General features: G+C 43.0%; 1 protein-coding gene and 1 long non-coding RNA gene across 2 annotated transcripts in view; one reads left to right on the top strand and one right to left on the bottom strand.

Moving 5' to 3' along the window:
- Nucleotides 1–2,908: 2,908 nt before the first annotated feature.
- LOC309338059 lies at nt 2,909–4,269 on the bottom strand. The gene is made up of 2 exons (XR_014154651.1): nt 3,781–4,269; nt 2,909–3,228 (listed from the first exon to the last, which is right to left on the bottom strand). It is a non-coding gene; the product is annotated as an uncharacterized lncRNA (long non-coding RNA).
- A 967-nt stretch (nt 4,270–5,236) lies between these two features.
- The window catches only part of PPP2R5A (protein phosphatase 2 regulatory subunit B'alpha), a 44,070-nt gene continuing 31,487 nt past the window's right edge, over nt 5,237–17,819 (top strand). Inside the window, exon 1 of the mRNA XM_081854832.1 lies at nt 5,237–5,554. Coding sequence (XP_081710958.1) covers nt 5,401–5,554 — 154 coding nt within the window. The 5' untranslated portion in view covers nt 5,237–5,400. The remainder of the gene's footprint in view (nt 5,555–17,819) is intronic.

The raw sequence follows: 17,819 nt of genomic DNA, 5'->3' as shown, positions 1-17,819 counted from the left end.
AAACTGAAATACTTCCCCATAGTAGTTTGTTTCTGAAGCTGTTATTTACAAATAGGTTTCAGCACAACCTAAGCTGAAGGGTGATCTTACTTAGGAGTCCCTAAGTTCCTCCTAAGTACCTCCTGATCTCAGTTCCAATCCCTCTATCTCAAATCCTAAGATGCAAGGGGGAGACAACAGATGGTCTCTCGGACAATTTGTTCCAATGTTATTTAAGGACTCTCATTTATTGAGTGCCGGATAGCCTGTGCAATTTGCAGTGAATGAGACAGGAGTCTTGCCATGCATTTGAGCAATAGGATAGTCCCACTTGTGAAAGCAGACTGAGTGCTTGTGAAGCCAAACAAGTACAGTAGCAAAAATGTAGACCAACATTTTATTAACTTTTTATGCTGTTTAATTTGTTATTAAGTTTGTTGACACATAAAAGTAAATGCACTTTTTTATTTATTTTTAAATTGATAAATCAAAAGGGGCTGCAGCTTATTGTCAGAGGATCTGCTTTGCATGCAGAAGGTCCCAAGTTCAATCCCAGGATTCTCTAGGTAGGGCTGGGGAATGACATGCTGGGAAGTTGCTTCCAGTCACTGTAGACAATCCAGAGGTAGATGGACCAATGAGCTGACTCTGCATAAGGCAGCTTCCTATGTTCCCAAATATCTTAAAGAACTTGAGGCAAAATAGACAAACATTCAATGTTTTCTTCAATATCAACATTTTGAAGAACAAGAAATCCAAGAGACTATCCTGATTTCACAGTTGTTGAATGATGAGGCAGACTGTCCTTCACTGCAGGTTTTTAAGCAGAGGTTGGATGGCTATCTGCTATTGCTTTAGTTGAGATTCAACCCTCAAGGTCCCTTCCAACTCTACAGTTCTATGATTCTAGGCCTCCAGAGAAAGGTAGGAAAATATAGTGAAGGGAATTGGTGCAGTTGGAAAATCAGCTTTTAAAAAAACCCAGTGACTGGCAACTGATGCCTCTTGCTCCTTTAGCTGATGGATGGGACCAGAGAAGGCCTTCTTGCTTCTGCAGGGCAACCAGCAGTTGGGAGTGTTTTTTATGACAAGTCCTCCTTTGGTCCGCTGATAGGGCTAGGTTGGTCTCCATCTTGCTGTGATGCTGTTGCTAGAAGGCAGGGGTAGTGGCCTCCCAGTGCCCTTGTCCTTAGCTAATGGCAGAGGGTGCTGTCCTCAGGTTCTTATTAATAGATGTATAGAAGAGAAATTTTCAGCAGGTGGAGCATTTCCTGTCAAAGTAGTGCAGCACTAAATACTATAGCTTCTAAGCTATTAAAAGCCCTGGAGCCAATACTATAATCCTGCCAAAAGGAAATAAAAAAGATAGTGTATAAATGGAACAGTTCAGGCTATTTTTCATAAACAGTTACCTATCATCATAGAGATCACAGTATATAAATGCATCAATTTCCTGACACAATCTTGCTAGTGTGGCAAAATTCCAAACTCCACTCTCACCACTTAAAGGCATCTGTTAGTACTGAGAAGGAACAAGTATTGATTTACATGTCTATGGCTGAAAAACTGAATTCTGCTCTATGTTTGACTTCTCATTTGTTCTCTCAGTGGGAGCTGAGGTTTATCTCTACTGCACCACTCACAGAGATTACCTGCCTCGCAAACTGCTATTAATTGGTGATCATATTTGAGCGAGCACATGAGTTGTCCTTTAAAGAAGGCATAAGGAATGAGAAACCACATGGGAAATTGGACTTAACCAGTAGGCTGCAGCAAATTACAGGGATACTGGTTTCAAAGGAAGGGTCAAAACAAAAAATTATTCCTAAAATTAAATGCCAGTTATGTTTAGGATTAAATAATTATTTGCTGGGTCTTCTTTTCTTCTTTTCTAAACAATTTGGGAAACACCCTTCTTTTAACAAGATGAAAATTGAGGATATGACATAAAAGAAGGCCACGGATGCAAAGCCATAGCAAGGACAGCAAAGACATGTTAAACTTTAGGGGGTTATGTCAGATTCAGCATCTCCATTAACAACTTTTGAGGGAAGGAGAGTTCTGTTGGTGGAACCTCACTGAGGTGCAGACATGACAGAAGCAAGGAATCCTGTCTCTGTTCCAGAGTTCTTAATTGATGCAGTAATCCAAGAAAGAATCCAAAGTAGGATTGGTTGAGCAAAACAGACTAAAGTTGTTTGGCTGCACAAGACTGCAGGCCGGCAGCACAGTTGAACAAGTCTCTGCACAGCTTCCAGAATTTGATGAGATGCGGCATACACAACACTAATGTAGGCTCTTGAAACCAGACACAAGCTTTTGAGCTGCAGGGTGTCTATGATTAGATCTTAATCACATCTCCTTGAATGGCAGAATTAGGAACACTTCACACATTTGTTTGCAATATGGCATAGCAACTCTTTCTCTTCCATCATGCAGAGGTGCTCAGGTGTGAAGAACATCGCACACATGCATTATAAATGGTCATTTAGTAAATACACTCTCCCAGAATGTGTAAACAAGACCCATCCTGTGTGTATGTGGCTTTAAAGAGAAGCTCACAGCTGCTATTCCTAACATACCAATAATGAAGCTTCAAAAAGTTGTTTTCCCCTTCTGAAACAGCTGCTATTTGCACACTTGTTTCCAGGCACTGTTACAACAACACAAACTGAACCTCTTTCCATAATTTGGACTGCTTTTCCTCTCCAGGGCTAATGCACTTTAAAAAGTTGTATTACATACTGGCTAATATTTAAGAGGTCAAGCCTTTCCCTCCTGCCAGAAGAAATGGAATGAGGGGAGAGGTGTGAAGGTCCTATTACACCTCACCCAGGGAATTTTTAAAAAGGTGTTTTTTTCCAGAGGACTTTTTGCAAATGTTTCCATCTTAAAAACTGACATATTTTGAAGGACACTGGAAAAACCCTCTATTAAGTATGTTTTATTTTAAGATGTACAGCATTAGTGCACTGGCAAATACAACACTTCAATTCAAAATGAATTTCTGTATTATGGGTGCAGTAATCTTCGTTAGAGTAACATGCAGGGCCTCCGTCGCTTGTGAATTGCTGGCTGCGTCTCCTAGTCACCTTTGGTTTAGTCTGTAGATACTAGTAGCAATCATCCTGTTTCTGCTGCCCTTCTGACCTGTTCCCTCCTTTGTGGTCAACCTTTTCACCTTGCCCCTTGAAGGACACAGACACACTGCTGCAGAATGGGAAACAAGCAGCTTCTTGCTTTGTTTCGCTGGGGATAATAAAAGGTCAAAAGGCAGTGGGGCAGAAACTGCAAATAGGGGTGTGAGCTTTAACCAAGACCCACAGAAGGAAGTGGACTGTGTGGGTATATTGTAATCTTACTTGGTACATCTTAAATTTAATAAATATGCCAAAGGGGACAATTTTATTCAACCCTAGCTTTGGAACAATACATTTTATGTTGCTAAAGCAGTAACATACATTTGGGGTTGATAAGTATTGCACATATGTTTGTGGAATGCTCTCCCCAGGGAGACTCATCTGGTGCCTGTGTTACATATTTTTAGGTGTCAGGCAAAAACATCCCTCTTTTCCCAGACCTTTCGCTGATCCTATATCTGGCTGGGTTATATTTATATATAAATATAACACACACACACACAATTTCTCAATTTTTCTGTTTTGTGCGCACGAAAAAGCTGTGCTGGGAGAAGGGGAAATGGGCTTTATTCCACACAGCTTTAAAATTTTCTGGAAATTTTGCATTTCCAGAGGAGCGGTGGGAAAGAGAGAAGGCAAAAGTTAGTAACTGCCTGCTTACCCAAGAGTAAGCTCTACTGGTTGAGCAGGGTTTAATTGCAAATAAAGATGAAGAAGACTGGGCTGCTTAAGTTTCTTGCGGACTCCTCGCTCTCCGTCCCGCCACTAGGGACCCAAAAGCCAACAACGATGACCTTTCCCGGAAGAAAAACACAAGAAGCAGACCAACGCAACCTCACAAGCCCCGAAAACTGCCGGGTGGGATTCTTGCCCTCCTCGCGCCCCTCTGAGCTCCCACCTCAAAACAAACCAACGAAAAAGTCCTGATCGCAACTCGTCATTGGCTGCCCGCTCGTCCCGCCTCCGCGGCCGTAGACCCAATCGCGTCCGCTGCACCACACCCCGCCCTTGACCCCCTCGCTTTGGGCAAATCCTGGTGTCACTCGCCCGGTCCCCCAGAGGTCGCGTCGCTTGGCTTCCAGCTTGTCCCGCCCAACAGAATGCAATTCGTTTTAACCACCGCCGCCGCCCGCCCCGCCGCCTCTCCGATTGGCTGCTGCGCTCCTGTCAGTTACCCTCGGGCCGGCGTCCTCCAACGGCTGTTCCAACCGCCTTCCTGCTCCTGCTCCTCTACCTCCTCCCCTCCCCTCGCCGCTGGCCCCGCCCCCTCCTCCGAGTCGGAACTCGGCGGCCCTTAACAGCGCGCTCGCTCGCCGCAAGTTGCGCGCCGCTTCTCGAGTGGAAGGTTCGCCGCCTCCGCGCCCCTCCCTCCCCCGCTGTTACGTTGCGCGCGGCCTCGGAGGAGAAGGAGGAAGAAGAGGAGGAGAAGCGGAGGCGGGGGGCGCTGGCGTGACAAGATGTTGGCGGAAGAGGCGCCGGGGGCTCCCGACGGTGGCTGAAGAGGAGGCTGCGCGGCCCTGGCCTCTCTCCCTCCCCTTCCCGCTCCGCCGCCGTCCTTCCCTCAGAGGAGTCGCCGAGGAACCCCGGCTCATGACAGCGAGCGCCTGGCGGGGCGGCCCAGGCGACAGCGAGCCTGGCTGAGGCGGCGGGTGGCGGGAGAACAGCGCCTCCTTCCTCCTCACGAGACCGCGCGCCGCCAAAGTTTGCCGCTCGCGGGCGGGCGGCGAAGAAGAGACGTCGCGGGCGGGAGGAAGAATAAAAGTTTCCTGCTCTGTTTTTTTCTCCTTCGGCGGCTCGGCTGATTTGGAGGACGCAGCGGGGGCGGGTCTTTGCTGCGTGCCGGCCCCCCCCCCGCCTTGGTTTAACCCTCCTTTGGTCTCTTCCTCGGAAAAGTATCCATTATTTGGAAACCCCTTTTTCCTTTGGGGAATCGGATTAAGTGTATCCCCTCCCTTCTCAAGGGTGTCGGATTAAGAGCCTTCTTTCTTTGAGCTGTTGGATAAACAGCCTCTCCCCCCTCCCCCTTTGGAAGGTGTTTGGATTCTTCCCCCTTTCTTGGGTTGGTTTTTTGGGGGGGACTTGGAAGAACCGCGACCCCCCCCCCCGCGGCCCCTATTCCTTGGTGCACTGGATTAAGTGTCTTCCTCCTTCCTTGGCTGGTGGTGTCTTCTCGCCCGCCGCCGCTTGCTCTGCCTTCCTCCCTCCCCCCCCCGCCCCTCCGGCGTGATTATATGCTTCAAGGGAGAGGCGACCCCCCCTCGTGCCTCCTCCTTTCCCAGCCATGTCGGCGACGGCGATCTCCGCCGCGGAGAAAGTGGACGGCTTCACGCGGAGGTCGGTGCGCAAGGCTCAGAAGCAGAAGCGGTCGCAGGGGTCTTCGCAGTTCCGCACCCAAAGCAGCCCCGTGGAGCTCTTCCCGCTGCCCCAGCTCAAAGGTAATGTATCAATTGTACCGCCTGTATCTCCTAGGGAGGAATCGAGCGAGCTGCAGCTCACTTAGCCCCGGGCTACAGGTGCTGCCTTCTGCGGGAAGAGACTTCCTCTCGCCGCCGCCTACGTGCTGCTTGCTTCCTTGTGCCAACCCTCTAAATTTCGCGGCAGCCCGTTTCACTGCCCTCTGTTACTCCATGTTAAGGCGCAACTCTTGTTCCGAAACTTCCTCTCCGCAGCCTTGTTAAAACTCTACCTTTTATCCCTTTCCCCTGCGAAATATACTGCCACAGGTTCGCATTTCAACAGCTTTCAGGGGATTAGGTGCTTTCCTGTTTTGAAGACCTTACACTTTTAAGGGCCTTGTTCCCTGAGCTGCTAGAATTTCATGCTTTCCTGCCCTGTCTTAAGGAGTTGGCCATGCAAAATGTTGGCTTGATGCATTTGTGGGTAGTACCAGGGACAAAAGAGGACCCCCAGGCCAACTCCGGCTGGGAGCACCAAGGTTTATGGCATAATCTGCAGAACTTGCTCAGAAACAAGGCCTTCATAAATTTTAACCTGTCCTCCCCTTCCTCATTCTTCTCTGGGTTTTGTGTAATCTCCTCCAGGGGCTGTTACTGCTGTTTAAATTAGTGTACAAAGTATCCTTCCCTTTAAAACTGTGTTACTGTGTTACTTTCACCCCCTGGAATTAAAGAGTGCTCACACGATTAGTTAGGCTCCCAGAAGCTCATAGTAGTAGTGTTTAGCAAGTGTGCATTTCTGTGAATTTATTTATCCTCTTTTCTGGGCTTGTTAGGCCTATGACAATCCAAACTCAATTTTTACCAACTCTGATGCTAATTTGAAGTACTGGAATTCTTACTTGCAATTCAACACTCTTTTTTTGGCTGTCTAAAAAAGTTTTTCACATTTTTAAAAAAAGTGGGGAGAGGATGAAAAAATGATAGTTTGAGCTGAAAGGGGTTAGGACTGACATTTTTGTAGGGTAGTGTAATGAGTTCTGTTTGTTTTTTAATACTGCTAATACGAGCAGTACTGAGACTCTTGCACTGCACTAGCATGTCTACAAAATGAAGAAAATACCACGTCTTTTGAAGGGATATTTGACCATCCAAAGATGTGACACATTCTGGCAGAGTACACTATGCATTTCAAATAGTGTCTTGAGCAGGTGGTGCTAACTTAATTATTTTCTAGTAGTTGAGCGGGAAGCCCTTTAAAAGGCAGAAGAGAGAGGCCCCTGTGTTTTTATTATTGGTTGTTAGCTGCCCTGAGCCCAGTCTTGGCTGGGGAGGGCGGGGTATAAATAAAATTTATTATTATTATTATTATTCTTTACCTGTCTCTCTCCACATCAGGTGTGGGAAACCTGAGGTTCTTCACATGTTGCTGGACTAGAATGCTCATCAGTCCCAGCCAGCCATGGTCAGGGTTGTTGGAAATTATAGTTCTACAACATCTGGAAGGTTACATGTTCCTCATCCCAATTCTACTTTTTCTACCAACTGGAATATGTTTTTGGATGGCAAGAAGTAGGGTGAATGAATTGAAGTAGGAGGGGGAATAGGACTAGCCAAAGCAAGTTTCTCACATTATCTGTGTATATACCGCATGCCCATCAAAAAACGATGATTCATAAGGCAGGTTCTGAAACTTCAGTTGGTGATGTTTTCCAGCTGAAATAATTTCTAAGGTAAAATTTCTACTAAACTAGAAATTATTGGAAGGTAGAAATACCTGCAAATTGGATACCAATTTATATAATTAGCATACACAATATATAGGAAATGTATTTATTCTTTTGTTTCAAGTAGTATACCACCTTTCATAAAAATATCTGAAAGTGGTCCAGAATAAGACATTAAAATACAATAAAAACAGAAGCAATAAACTCAGGATAAACTAAGCATGTTGATAGTGATGGTAAGTAAAAGTCCCCAAAAGATATTCCAACAATATCAAGTCCTAACAACTTGGGCCCAAAGTATTTGAGGTATTGTCTACTTCCATATCAACTTATCTGAGTAAGATCACCCAGGGAGGCTCTGCTCATGGTGACATTGCCAAAAAAAGGTTTGAGGGTAACTGTGCATCGTAGGGCCTTTTCAGTGGTAACCCATGCATTGTGGAGTGCTCTCACTAAGGTGCATCTTACATTGATACTGTATAACTTTTTTGTCATGTCAAAGTGTACTTCTTTGCCCAGACTTTTGGTGGGGTGAGGTGTTGTTTTGTCAAATTCCTCTAATTTTGAGTGGTGCTGTTTTATTGTACAGATAGCCCCCATTTATGCGGAGTTACGTTCTGCGACACTGCACACATAAGTGAAATCTCATATAATTGAAACCCTTTGAAAAAGCCTACAAATACCCTGTTCTGCCCCCCACGCCCTTTAAGAGACATTTCAGTGATGTCTTTATGATGTTTTTGGGTCGCTTCTGCGTTCGGCGTGTATACAAGGTCGCATACATATTCAATTCACATAAATGGGGGCTGCCTGTATTTTTTCTGGATTTAAGTATTGTATTTTTTAATTGTATGTAACCCAACTGGGGACTTTTGAGTGAAGGGTGGGTAAGAAAATGGGTGTGGAGAGAGATAGTGAGGGAAGGAAAGAGAGAAGCAAGTACCATAGCAAGAATATAGTGCCATGTAGTCCATTAAAGTTGTCTATTATGTGGCAAATACATGGAAACATTATGTCATGATACCCCAAATAAGTGCAAGAAAGTAAAGTAGCATACATTGGAACCTCAAGTTGTGGACGTAATTTGTCCCGGAGGCACGTCCGCAACTCGAAGCGTTCGCATCCAGAAGCGCTGCTTGTGTGCATTCGCACGGCACGATTTAACGCTTCTGCACATGTGTGAGCAGCGAAACCCGGAAGTAACTTTTCCAGTACTTTCGGGTTGCCGCAGGACGCAACTTGAAAAGACGTAACTTGAAGCGGGCACAACGTGAGGTATGACTGTACTCAGTCTTCTATATATTACTAATGTAACTACCCTTATTTCTTTTCCACATACCCAGCACATAGATACATTTTCCTGAGTTTTCTGTGAATTGTGGGGAAGATGGGACAGTCTGTCTTCACCTTAGGTCTTGGCAACCTTTATTTCACTGTTTTCTGCAGGTCAGAGAGAAGAGGGTGTCTCCTTCATTTCCCGTTAGACTTCTACCAAAGTAGCAAGGTGTCGCTCACAGCTTTTCCAAAAGGCCATTGGTAGGGAGATAAACCACCTTTCCTTTCTCCTTGGTTCTCTGCATGTGCCCTAAACCTCAGTAAAACAGAGTAGTTGATGGTGACTTCAAGTAGTAGTTGGCAATTAAGCCTAACAAAAATTTGTAGACTACTGAGCATGCTCTACATACTGAGGAATATTTCCAGGTCTTGTGACATTGTTGTCTTCCCTTTTGTCATTCTGAAGTATGTGCTGTTTTAGGTGGTGACACTAGTTTGTGGTCTTTAAAATGCATGACAGCTAGCTGTTATTTGTTATCTTGTACAAGCTATTTGTTAAGGAGTGCCTTGCATAATCAGTTTTCATTCTCTGGAAATTGAAGGGTTGAGGGAGAATAATAGATGGATTGTCTTAAATATGCTTTTTCTATACTAAGCGTTTATAAGGAATAGATTGTAAAGCAAACTGAAGGACCTTGTTCAGATATGTATGGGAAAGCCACAAGCACAACAGAACTTATCCCTTATTTTGCTGATCTGTAACTTATGTGCTACATTGCAACAAGTTCTTTAACAGGACTGTGCAACATATGACCCACTTAGCTAAATCTAATCCAACAGCTTTGTATTGTGCTCAGCAGGTGCTTTGTAACTTCCCCTGCTTTTGCAGTTCTGAGCAAATGGCAAAACTACTCGCTCTTGGACTTCATCTAGGTGGTGGACAAGGGATACTAGTTATAGTCATGTGATCAGATTTGCACTATGATGTGTGGGCACTATGGAGTGGTAAAATTAAGTGGGGGGACTGCTTCATGCATTTATATTACAGGGCTTACTGAATTGGGACTATTATGATTCCATTTACAGCACTTGTTAGGTTTACCCTTATAATTTAGACTTAAAATGTTACTGTTATTTCTGGTCCTTGTTTGCTACCTATAGAATATCAAATTAAGAAAACATGTTGCTGATTGAACATAGAAGCACATGTGCACCATGCCGCAATATGCTGACGTTATGATATGATGATGTCACGTGATGGCGTGGTGCATGCACTGCGGCGTCGACTGGACCAGGACATTGCAGTAGAGGTGCAGGTCCTGGTCCAGTCGCTGGTCCAGAGGTAAGGTGACAGTCATGGTGCCTGGCATGTGGTGCACAGAGGCAGCCATGGAAGTTATGCATGGTGGCCGTGTTGTGCAGAGGCGGCCATAGAGACAGTGGGCGGCAGGGGGTAGAGACTGGGCACCCACAGGAAAAACTGTGGGAGTCTTGGCACTCAGGGCTCCAGGAAGATGGTGCCTGTGTTAGATTAAATACAATTAGGGAATTGATTTCATAAAGTACTGCACCCAGTGGTAAATCTGTAGTTAGCACCGTGGAAACATTCACATTTTTAACTCTGGAAAAGAAAAAGAACAATTTGTTTAAAACACTGAAATCAAATCTGTTTATTTTAGATTGTTTCCAAATGAGGTTGACTCCTGGTGGAAACGTATGCCCTTTATAGTGAAAGGATTGGAAGTATGCCAAAGAATTTCAAGATTTGAGAGAGGTTTTTGAGGCTCAGGTTTTTTCCAATTTAAAAACTGAGTGTCCAAATATGGATTCAAGAATTTGTGTGACAGAAATGTTCCGTACCTCTTCTACTCTCAAGGGAGCGAATTCTGATATAATTGCAAAGCAGTTACTTTAACCATAGTTTTACAGTGGGCAAACTTTTCAAAAACTCTTATCAAATGCTGTAGTTTGATAAATCCATCTGGGCTAGATTATACTTAAAATGTAACATGAGTACAGTATTGTACTAAATTTCAGTGTAACCTAGTTAACCAGATAGGCGTTTAATGATTTCTTAAAATGAGACACTCAGAGAGGATCCAGTGTAGTGCTATGGAAAGCATTGCATCAACACAAGCATATCAGCTTGCCAGATGGAACGATACCCCGCCCCCCCCCCCGTGTATTGTTCTGGGGGTTCTGCTGACTACTCCAAGCCACCTTGGGGCAGAATGGAAGGAGGGAGGGGGGAAGAAAAGCCCCACTCTTTGAATCTCTGCTTGTGACCTCATTTGCATAACTTGGTAAGCCAAACTGTGGCTTGTAGGGACTGCGTAAATATGCAGGCTCCCAGAGAGGAGCGCTTAGTTTCTGGTCTTTTTTCATTTCCGCACTGTGGTGAGCTAAATCAAGGTTTAGCTTAGCATGTCATTTGAACCTGGGCTCCTGGCTTAGACTTGGCAGATGGCTAGGAGGCTCACTGGAGCCCCAAACCTGGCAATACAAAAGTGCCATGGGTTCATGGTTCCCTCAATTGCCTGCTTTGAATGGGGCCATACTTATCCTGAAGGACCAGGTTTGTAGTCTGGGGGTGCTGCTGGATAATCTCTGCTAGAGGCCCTCAGTAGCTAGGAGTGTGTTTTGCCAGCTTGTGCTGGTAAGATGGCTATAGACATTTCTGGACCTGGGTAGCCTGGTCAATGTGGTAACCTCCAGGTTAAACTACTGCAATGTGCTGTGTGTGGGGACTGCTCCTGGAGTTGAGCAGAAGTGCAACTAGTGTAAAACACAGCAGCTTGACTGCTCCCTGGGCAGACTTTTGCCATCACATTACACTGCTGGTTATCTACTGGGCGAAGTGCCAAATGCTTGTACTGGTGAACAGAGGGCTATACATCTTGGTACTGGAATACCTATATAAAGCTCACTCCTTTATATATGCAACCAACCAGGGTGGTGTTCTGCAGGGAGAGTTTCTTATCAGGAGGTCCATTTGTATGATGTAGGAATTGGGCATTTTGGATGTGCTCTCCCCATTGCCTTTTCAGCATCTGTTCAAGACTTTCCTTTTTAAATGAGTCTTTTAAGCACATACTTTTATCCTAATTTTGAGTACAAAAAATAGTTTTAATATGAAATTGTTTTGCATGTGTTTAAATATTAAATGATTTTGATATATTTCATGAGAAATAAAAAAAATGGAAGTTTGTTGATTTCAGCTGAGCTTCCCTATAAGTATGCTTAGGATTTCAACCAAAGGTAGTCTGGTTATGTAACATCCTACGCCTTCTGTCATATGTTCCATTCAGCCTCTGCAGATCTATTCCACAAAATGTTTATAAGGACCAGGGTCACCTTAATTGTTGCTTTATACCTTTTACAGTTTTATAGTAAGTCCTTTTAACCACAATATTGAGTGTTTTAGATACATGGGAAATGCTTGGCATTTTAGACAAGGATTTGAAATTGAACACAGTGTGTATTTTGCTGATTTAGTTGCTGCAGTGGAGCTATCAATCTATATGTTGCTTTTATTTTGATAGACTGTGTCCCTTTATTTGTGTCCTTTTGCTTTGTTTCAGTAATGATTGGTTATTATGTTAATTGTTTTTAATGTTAGCCTCTTGATTTCTTAAGAAAACGAAGGAACATATACATTCTTAAATTTTAGAAATGTGGATCAACAACTATTGTGTTTTTAATATGTAGGCTTTTAAGGTATTTTCAGTTTTATTAACGCAGCTTTCACATAGCATTGCAAAGTTTCCATGTCTTCTAAACAAAGATACTATTCATAGCTTAAGTTCTTCAAGATGTGACCTCCTTAGAATGTCTAATTTTAAAAAAATACACTTTCATGAACAGTAATTGCTAAATATAGTGTCCATTGACAGTCTTCACATGCAGAACCTTTCTATTTTAATCTTCAGCATCTTTGTGCCAGCATAGTATTGAATTTCTTTTTCCATGTTTATTGCATTCAAGTTGAGTCAGATTCTAGTTGTGCAGGTATTAAATTGAATAAACTTATTTATTTGAATATGAGGGAAATATTAAATATTGCTGAAGGTTAATTGACTTTATCTGGTCTGAAGTCTATTCATTTATAATATTTTAAACCTGCCTTTCATAGATAAAAACCTATGGGGGGGGGAACCAGTCCAACCTACTGATTTTTAAAGGTTTTTGTTTGCAAATCTGTTGTCCATTTATCAACAGATCTTTGAGGCCTAGTTCACACAGTATTCCATGTTATAGAGGCTTCCTGCTGGCTAAAGCAATAATTGGTTCTGACATTTTCTATACATGCTATGAGTGTTCCTGTTCCATCCCTCTCCAGATGTTAATTATAAGTGGAGATCTTATCCTCTGGGCTTACATGTATTCATCTTTGGAAGTTCAGTCTTGTGCAGTATAGAAGGAATCTAAACAAAATACCTAATGATATTGGTTGCAATTCATATATTCAGCAGGGGGAAATGCTGCATGTGTGGTATTACAATAATGTGACCTCTTCTCTTCCCTTGTACAACAGAGTACAAGAGGACGTAAGAGAGTTCAGCAGAATGTCAGTTTATTATTTCTAATAATTTCTAATATTTGTTACTATAATTATCCTAGCTATCACCTTGTTTATATATTTATATTTTATTTATGTGCTGGGTGTTGTACAAAAGTAAAAAACCCAGATCTTTGCCTGCCAATTCACAATGGGGATAAAGGCGGAGGGAGATACAAGGGGAGGGATGTTAAAAGAAGAGACGAAAAGAATCCGTTCTGCAAGTCTCTTCATCCAGCGGTTTTTTCGTCTTGCGAAGCAAGCCCATTGACGGCTTAGCGGATTAGCGCTATTAGCGGTTTAGCGGCTTTTAGCGGCTTATCGGTTTAGCGGATAAGCGGATAAGCAGCTTAGTGGCTTAGAAAAAGGGGGGGGGAGGGGAAAAAACCCGCAAGAACTCGCAAGACATTTTCGTCTTGCGAAGCAAGCCCATAGGAAATTCGTTTTGTGAAGCACCTCCAAAACGGAAAACTCTTTCGTCTAGCAAGTTTTCCGTCTTGCAAGGCATTCGTCTTGCGGGGCACCACTGTAAAGTGCTTTATATGTGTTATAACACTGATGGTGCTGTAGAGTCCTATCTTTCACCAATGGGATGTCCCTGTGTGAAGTTTAGAACGCATTTAACTGAACTGCTTCTGTGATGTTCCTAGATCCAGCCTACAAAGTAATTGTCATATTTGAATTATCAGTATGCTTATATAAATATAGCATGGTTGTTCCAGAAGTGGGTTATTCTTCTCTTCTTGAAAGACCCTAACTATGCATTTAAAACTTACATAAGAACCTTTTTTAGCCTTGTGAAACTGGCTGGTATGGCTGTGTAATTAGTGCCACATTATTCTTTCAGTAAAAATGTCATATTAAACAAATACATAAAGTATGAATTGTAGCCCAACTTATGATAATCTTTCTAGGAATATGGTGAGTTTAGAAATAATGTGTTGCATCCTTTGAACTGACTTGTAGTAGGACAGTAAGACTTTTTGTGCCTCTCTGCTGTCCTGTGTGCTCCTCAAATCTGTTCTGGAGGGTTGAAGAACTCTGAGCAGATTTTGAGGATGGTGTGGGTCTGCAGGGGGAAGAGAGGACGGGGAATCCTTAATGTACAAGTGGAAGTCTGCTCACATGATTTTGGATTTCATGCAGTGCCTGATATATTATTGATACTTTTATTCCCCACAGTTCCTGTTCCTCTTGGAAAGAGCACAGTGCAGCTTTCAAGAATTAAACATTAAGCAGTAAAACAGTGAAATATAATATACAATAAAAATACAGTATAATGCCCATTAAAAAGTTGCACATGTGTAGGCAATTCCACTATGAACTGAAGGCATGCAGAAACAAAAAAGTTCCCAATTGCTAACTGGAAAACAGAGTGAGAGGGGGAAAACCAAATGTCTACAGGGATGGTGTTTCATTAACAGGGTGCTCTGCTTTATGTAGTTGCCCTATGGACTGTGGTCACCAAAGGGTCTCCCAAGCAAGGCCTGCCTTGCAGAAATCAAGACTGTTTGCAGGTACTGGGAACCAGTAATGTAGGCTGAAATAAATTTATGACTATATTTTGAAGTGTTTGCAATGTGTGGAAAGATGCTTGAGGAGAGTAGACAAGCCTGTTGGTGATAAATCTTGCAGCCAAGATAGTTACAAAATGTCACACTGCAGCCAGGGTGTCCTTAGACCTTGGATAGAGGCAAACTATGTACCATCAGTTGTGAGTGATAGCGTTTCTTGCACATTGTTGGTCTTAAAATATTTGCTAGGATGCAGGATGCAAAACAATCTGATCAGGAAAGCAGTTCTTATGAATATGCATAGATGGTATGGTAGAAGTGAGAAGGGCTTATATAAAAAACTCAGCAGCCCTCGTTTCTAAATTGTAAAAAGCTACTTTGCAAAATAGACAGGAACACTGCACAATGCCTGTGAAGGTGCTGCTGATGCCTTGTGCCAAAACCCACAGGTTAGATGGTCCCAACTCACAATTCGTAAATAAAAAAGAAGTAAAGGGATGGATACTAAAGATCAGTGAATCATGTTTGTCAATGTGCCTCACATTATGCTGCCATTTTTGCTATGGTTGCTCCCGTGTTTCCACAACAACAGCTAAAGCTACAGAAAGTTTATGTATAACAAACCTATTTCAGTTTTTAAAGCAGTTAACTTACGTAGAAGTTTAATGCTTGATTTAGACTTTTTCAGGTCTTTAGAATATTTGAATTTTATTTCAGTAGACATGGATGAGAGCAACAGGCAAGAAGAAGAATTATTTCAGTGTGCCATTACAGTGGTACCTCGGTTCCCAAACTTAATCCGTTCCGGAAGTCTGTTCCAAAACCAAAGTGTTCCAGAGCCAAGGCATTCTTTCCCATAGAAAGTAATGCAAAATGGATTAATCTGCTCCAGACTTAAAAAAACCCCCCTAAAACAGCAATTTAAAATGAATTTTACTATCTAATGAGACCATTGATCCATAAAATTAAAGCAATAATCAATGTAAAGGTAAAAGTAAAGGGACCCCTGACCCTTAGGTCCAGTCGTGACCGACTCTGGGGTTGCGGCGCTCATCTCGCTTTATTGGCTGAGGGAGCCGACGTTTGTCCGCAGACAGCTTCCGGGTCATGTGGCCAGCATGACTAAGCCGCTTCTGGTGAACCAGAGCAGCGCACAGAAACGCTGTTTACCTTCCCGCCGGAGCAGTACCTATTTATCTACTTGCACTTTGATGTGCTTTCGAACTGCTAGGTTGGCAGGAGCAGGGACCGAGCAACGGGAGCTCGCCCCATCGCGGGGATTCGAACCGCCAACCTTCTGATTGGCAAGTCCTAGGCTCTGTGGTTTAACTCCCAGTGCCACCCACGTCCCCATAATCAATGTACTGTACTATAAAATCAATAAGACAGTATTGTAGATTATAAAAATTAAAAACATTTTTTTTCCTGCGTGCACTGATAATAGTCATTGTTTGGATGGGGGGCTTTTATCCATTTCTGTAGTCATACAGTCAATCAATCAATCAGTAGCTGAACTGGGTTCCACACAAAAACAAGTCACAAAAATGAAGTCACAAGCCACAGTCACAGTAAAAAAAACCCCCGAAAAAGCCACAGAAACAAAAACGCAAAAAAATAGCAAAAACAAAAGCTCCAAATGTCACCTCTGTGTTGCATAGGTGCTTGGGACTCAACAGCCGACAGACTCAACAGGAAGCCTCTGATTAGCAGCGGGGGACTCAATTCACAAACAGAACACACTCAACAGGAAGCAGAACAGGTTCCGCTTCCAAGGCAAAGTTCACAAACCGGAACACCTACTTCTGGGTTTGCAACCTTTTGTTTCCAAGTTCTTCGTAAACTAAGCTGTTGTAAAACCAAGGTTCCACTGTACAACAGTGTCTAAAAATGGAGAACATTATTTAGTATCTTTCTTTCAAATAGTAAAGAGGTGACTAAAGCTCTTAAGCCTTAAAACCCTCATAACATAGGCTATGAGACTGGGACAAGTTATGTTGAGGTACAAACACTCCTGCAAGAATAGCAACAAAATGCATGATTGCTACTGCTACCTATTCTTTCTTCTCCCTGTCCAGCTGCTAGCTCTGCTTTTTCCAGCTTCATTGCTCAGCAGCTTAATTGCACATGAGAAAGCACATGGCATTCATGCCAGACTGCAGTTCTCACATCTTTACCACCTTCCCCAATCCCCATCCTCCAGTGCCCTGCAGATTATGCTAGCTTTCAAGTTAACATCTGTCATGTTCTCTTAGGCCTTGCACATGTCTGGAAGCTCTGAGGGAAACCAATTATATCAGTAGCATATTCACAATAAGTTGAATTGCTAAGTTGACATATGTGGATAACAGGCCATAGATTTGGTTTACCTAATGTACCCTATATTCAGGAATTTACCTTGAGATTGTTACTGACAACATCAATGGACAAATTGTCAGGATGTCAAAGTGGGTATGAAATTGTAAAGCAAGCACTTCTCATTGCAGTGTGTGTTGAATAGGATAATTGTTTAGTTATACAGTGGTACCTTGGGTTACAGACGCTTCAGGTTATGTGTTTTTGGGTTGCGCACAGCTCCGAACCCAGAAGTACCTGAGGAGATTTCACCCCTCCCATATCCAAGAATCTCCTGAGGTCTCTGCTGACTCTACAGAGAGGAGGAGCCTAGCCCAGTCGGGGTTGAGGTGCATGAGTCCAGTTGGTACACTGGCTCAAGGGCGATGCTGACAGTACCGGAATGGGTCGCGTTCGCAACCCGAGGTTCCACTGTATATATATCAAGTAAGGACTTTTAAACTTGCCCAACTATTCATAGACGCATTAGGTATCCAGTTTCCAGTTTCCTAGCAATGAATCCATAATGGTGTGAAATGGCATAACTTGGCAAAATGCCCACATCATTGAGAATGTTCAACTTTCCTCTATCGTTTCTGCACTACTGTTGTGCTGGGTAATTAGACTGAGAACATGGCATTTTATATTCCATGCAGAATAATTATTTCTGGAGGAAATTCATCCTTGTGTAATTCATCTGAGTTGGAAAATGTATATACTGAGAAGGTTATTCCAATTTCATTGTCCTTCCCACTTGCAGACCATTCAAATGCTTGTCCAGTGTTTCTGCTATAATTGAATTCCAGTTAGCATCACAGGTCAATTACATGCTAAGGTTATTCCTTAGAAAAGAATATTAAGATATACTTTTGTGAAAAAATCAGAAGCTTTTCTTTTAG

This window comes from Podarcis erhardii (assembly GCF_964252035.2).
Source record: "Podarcis erhardii genome assembly, chromosome: 3".
Lineage (NCBI taxonomy): Eukaryota > Metazoa > Chordata > Lepidosauria > Squamata > Lacertidae > Podarcis > Podarcis erhardii.
Note: the sequence above shows the minus strand (reverse complement) of the source record. Positions and strands in the feature narration are given on the sequence as shown.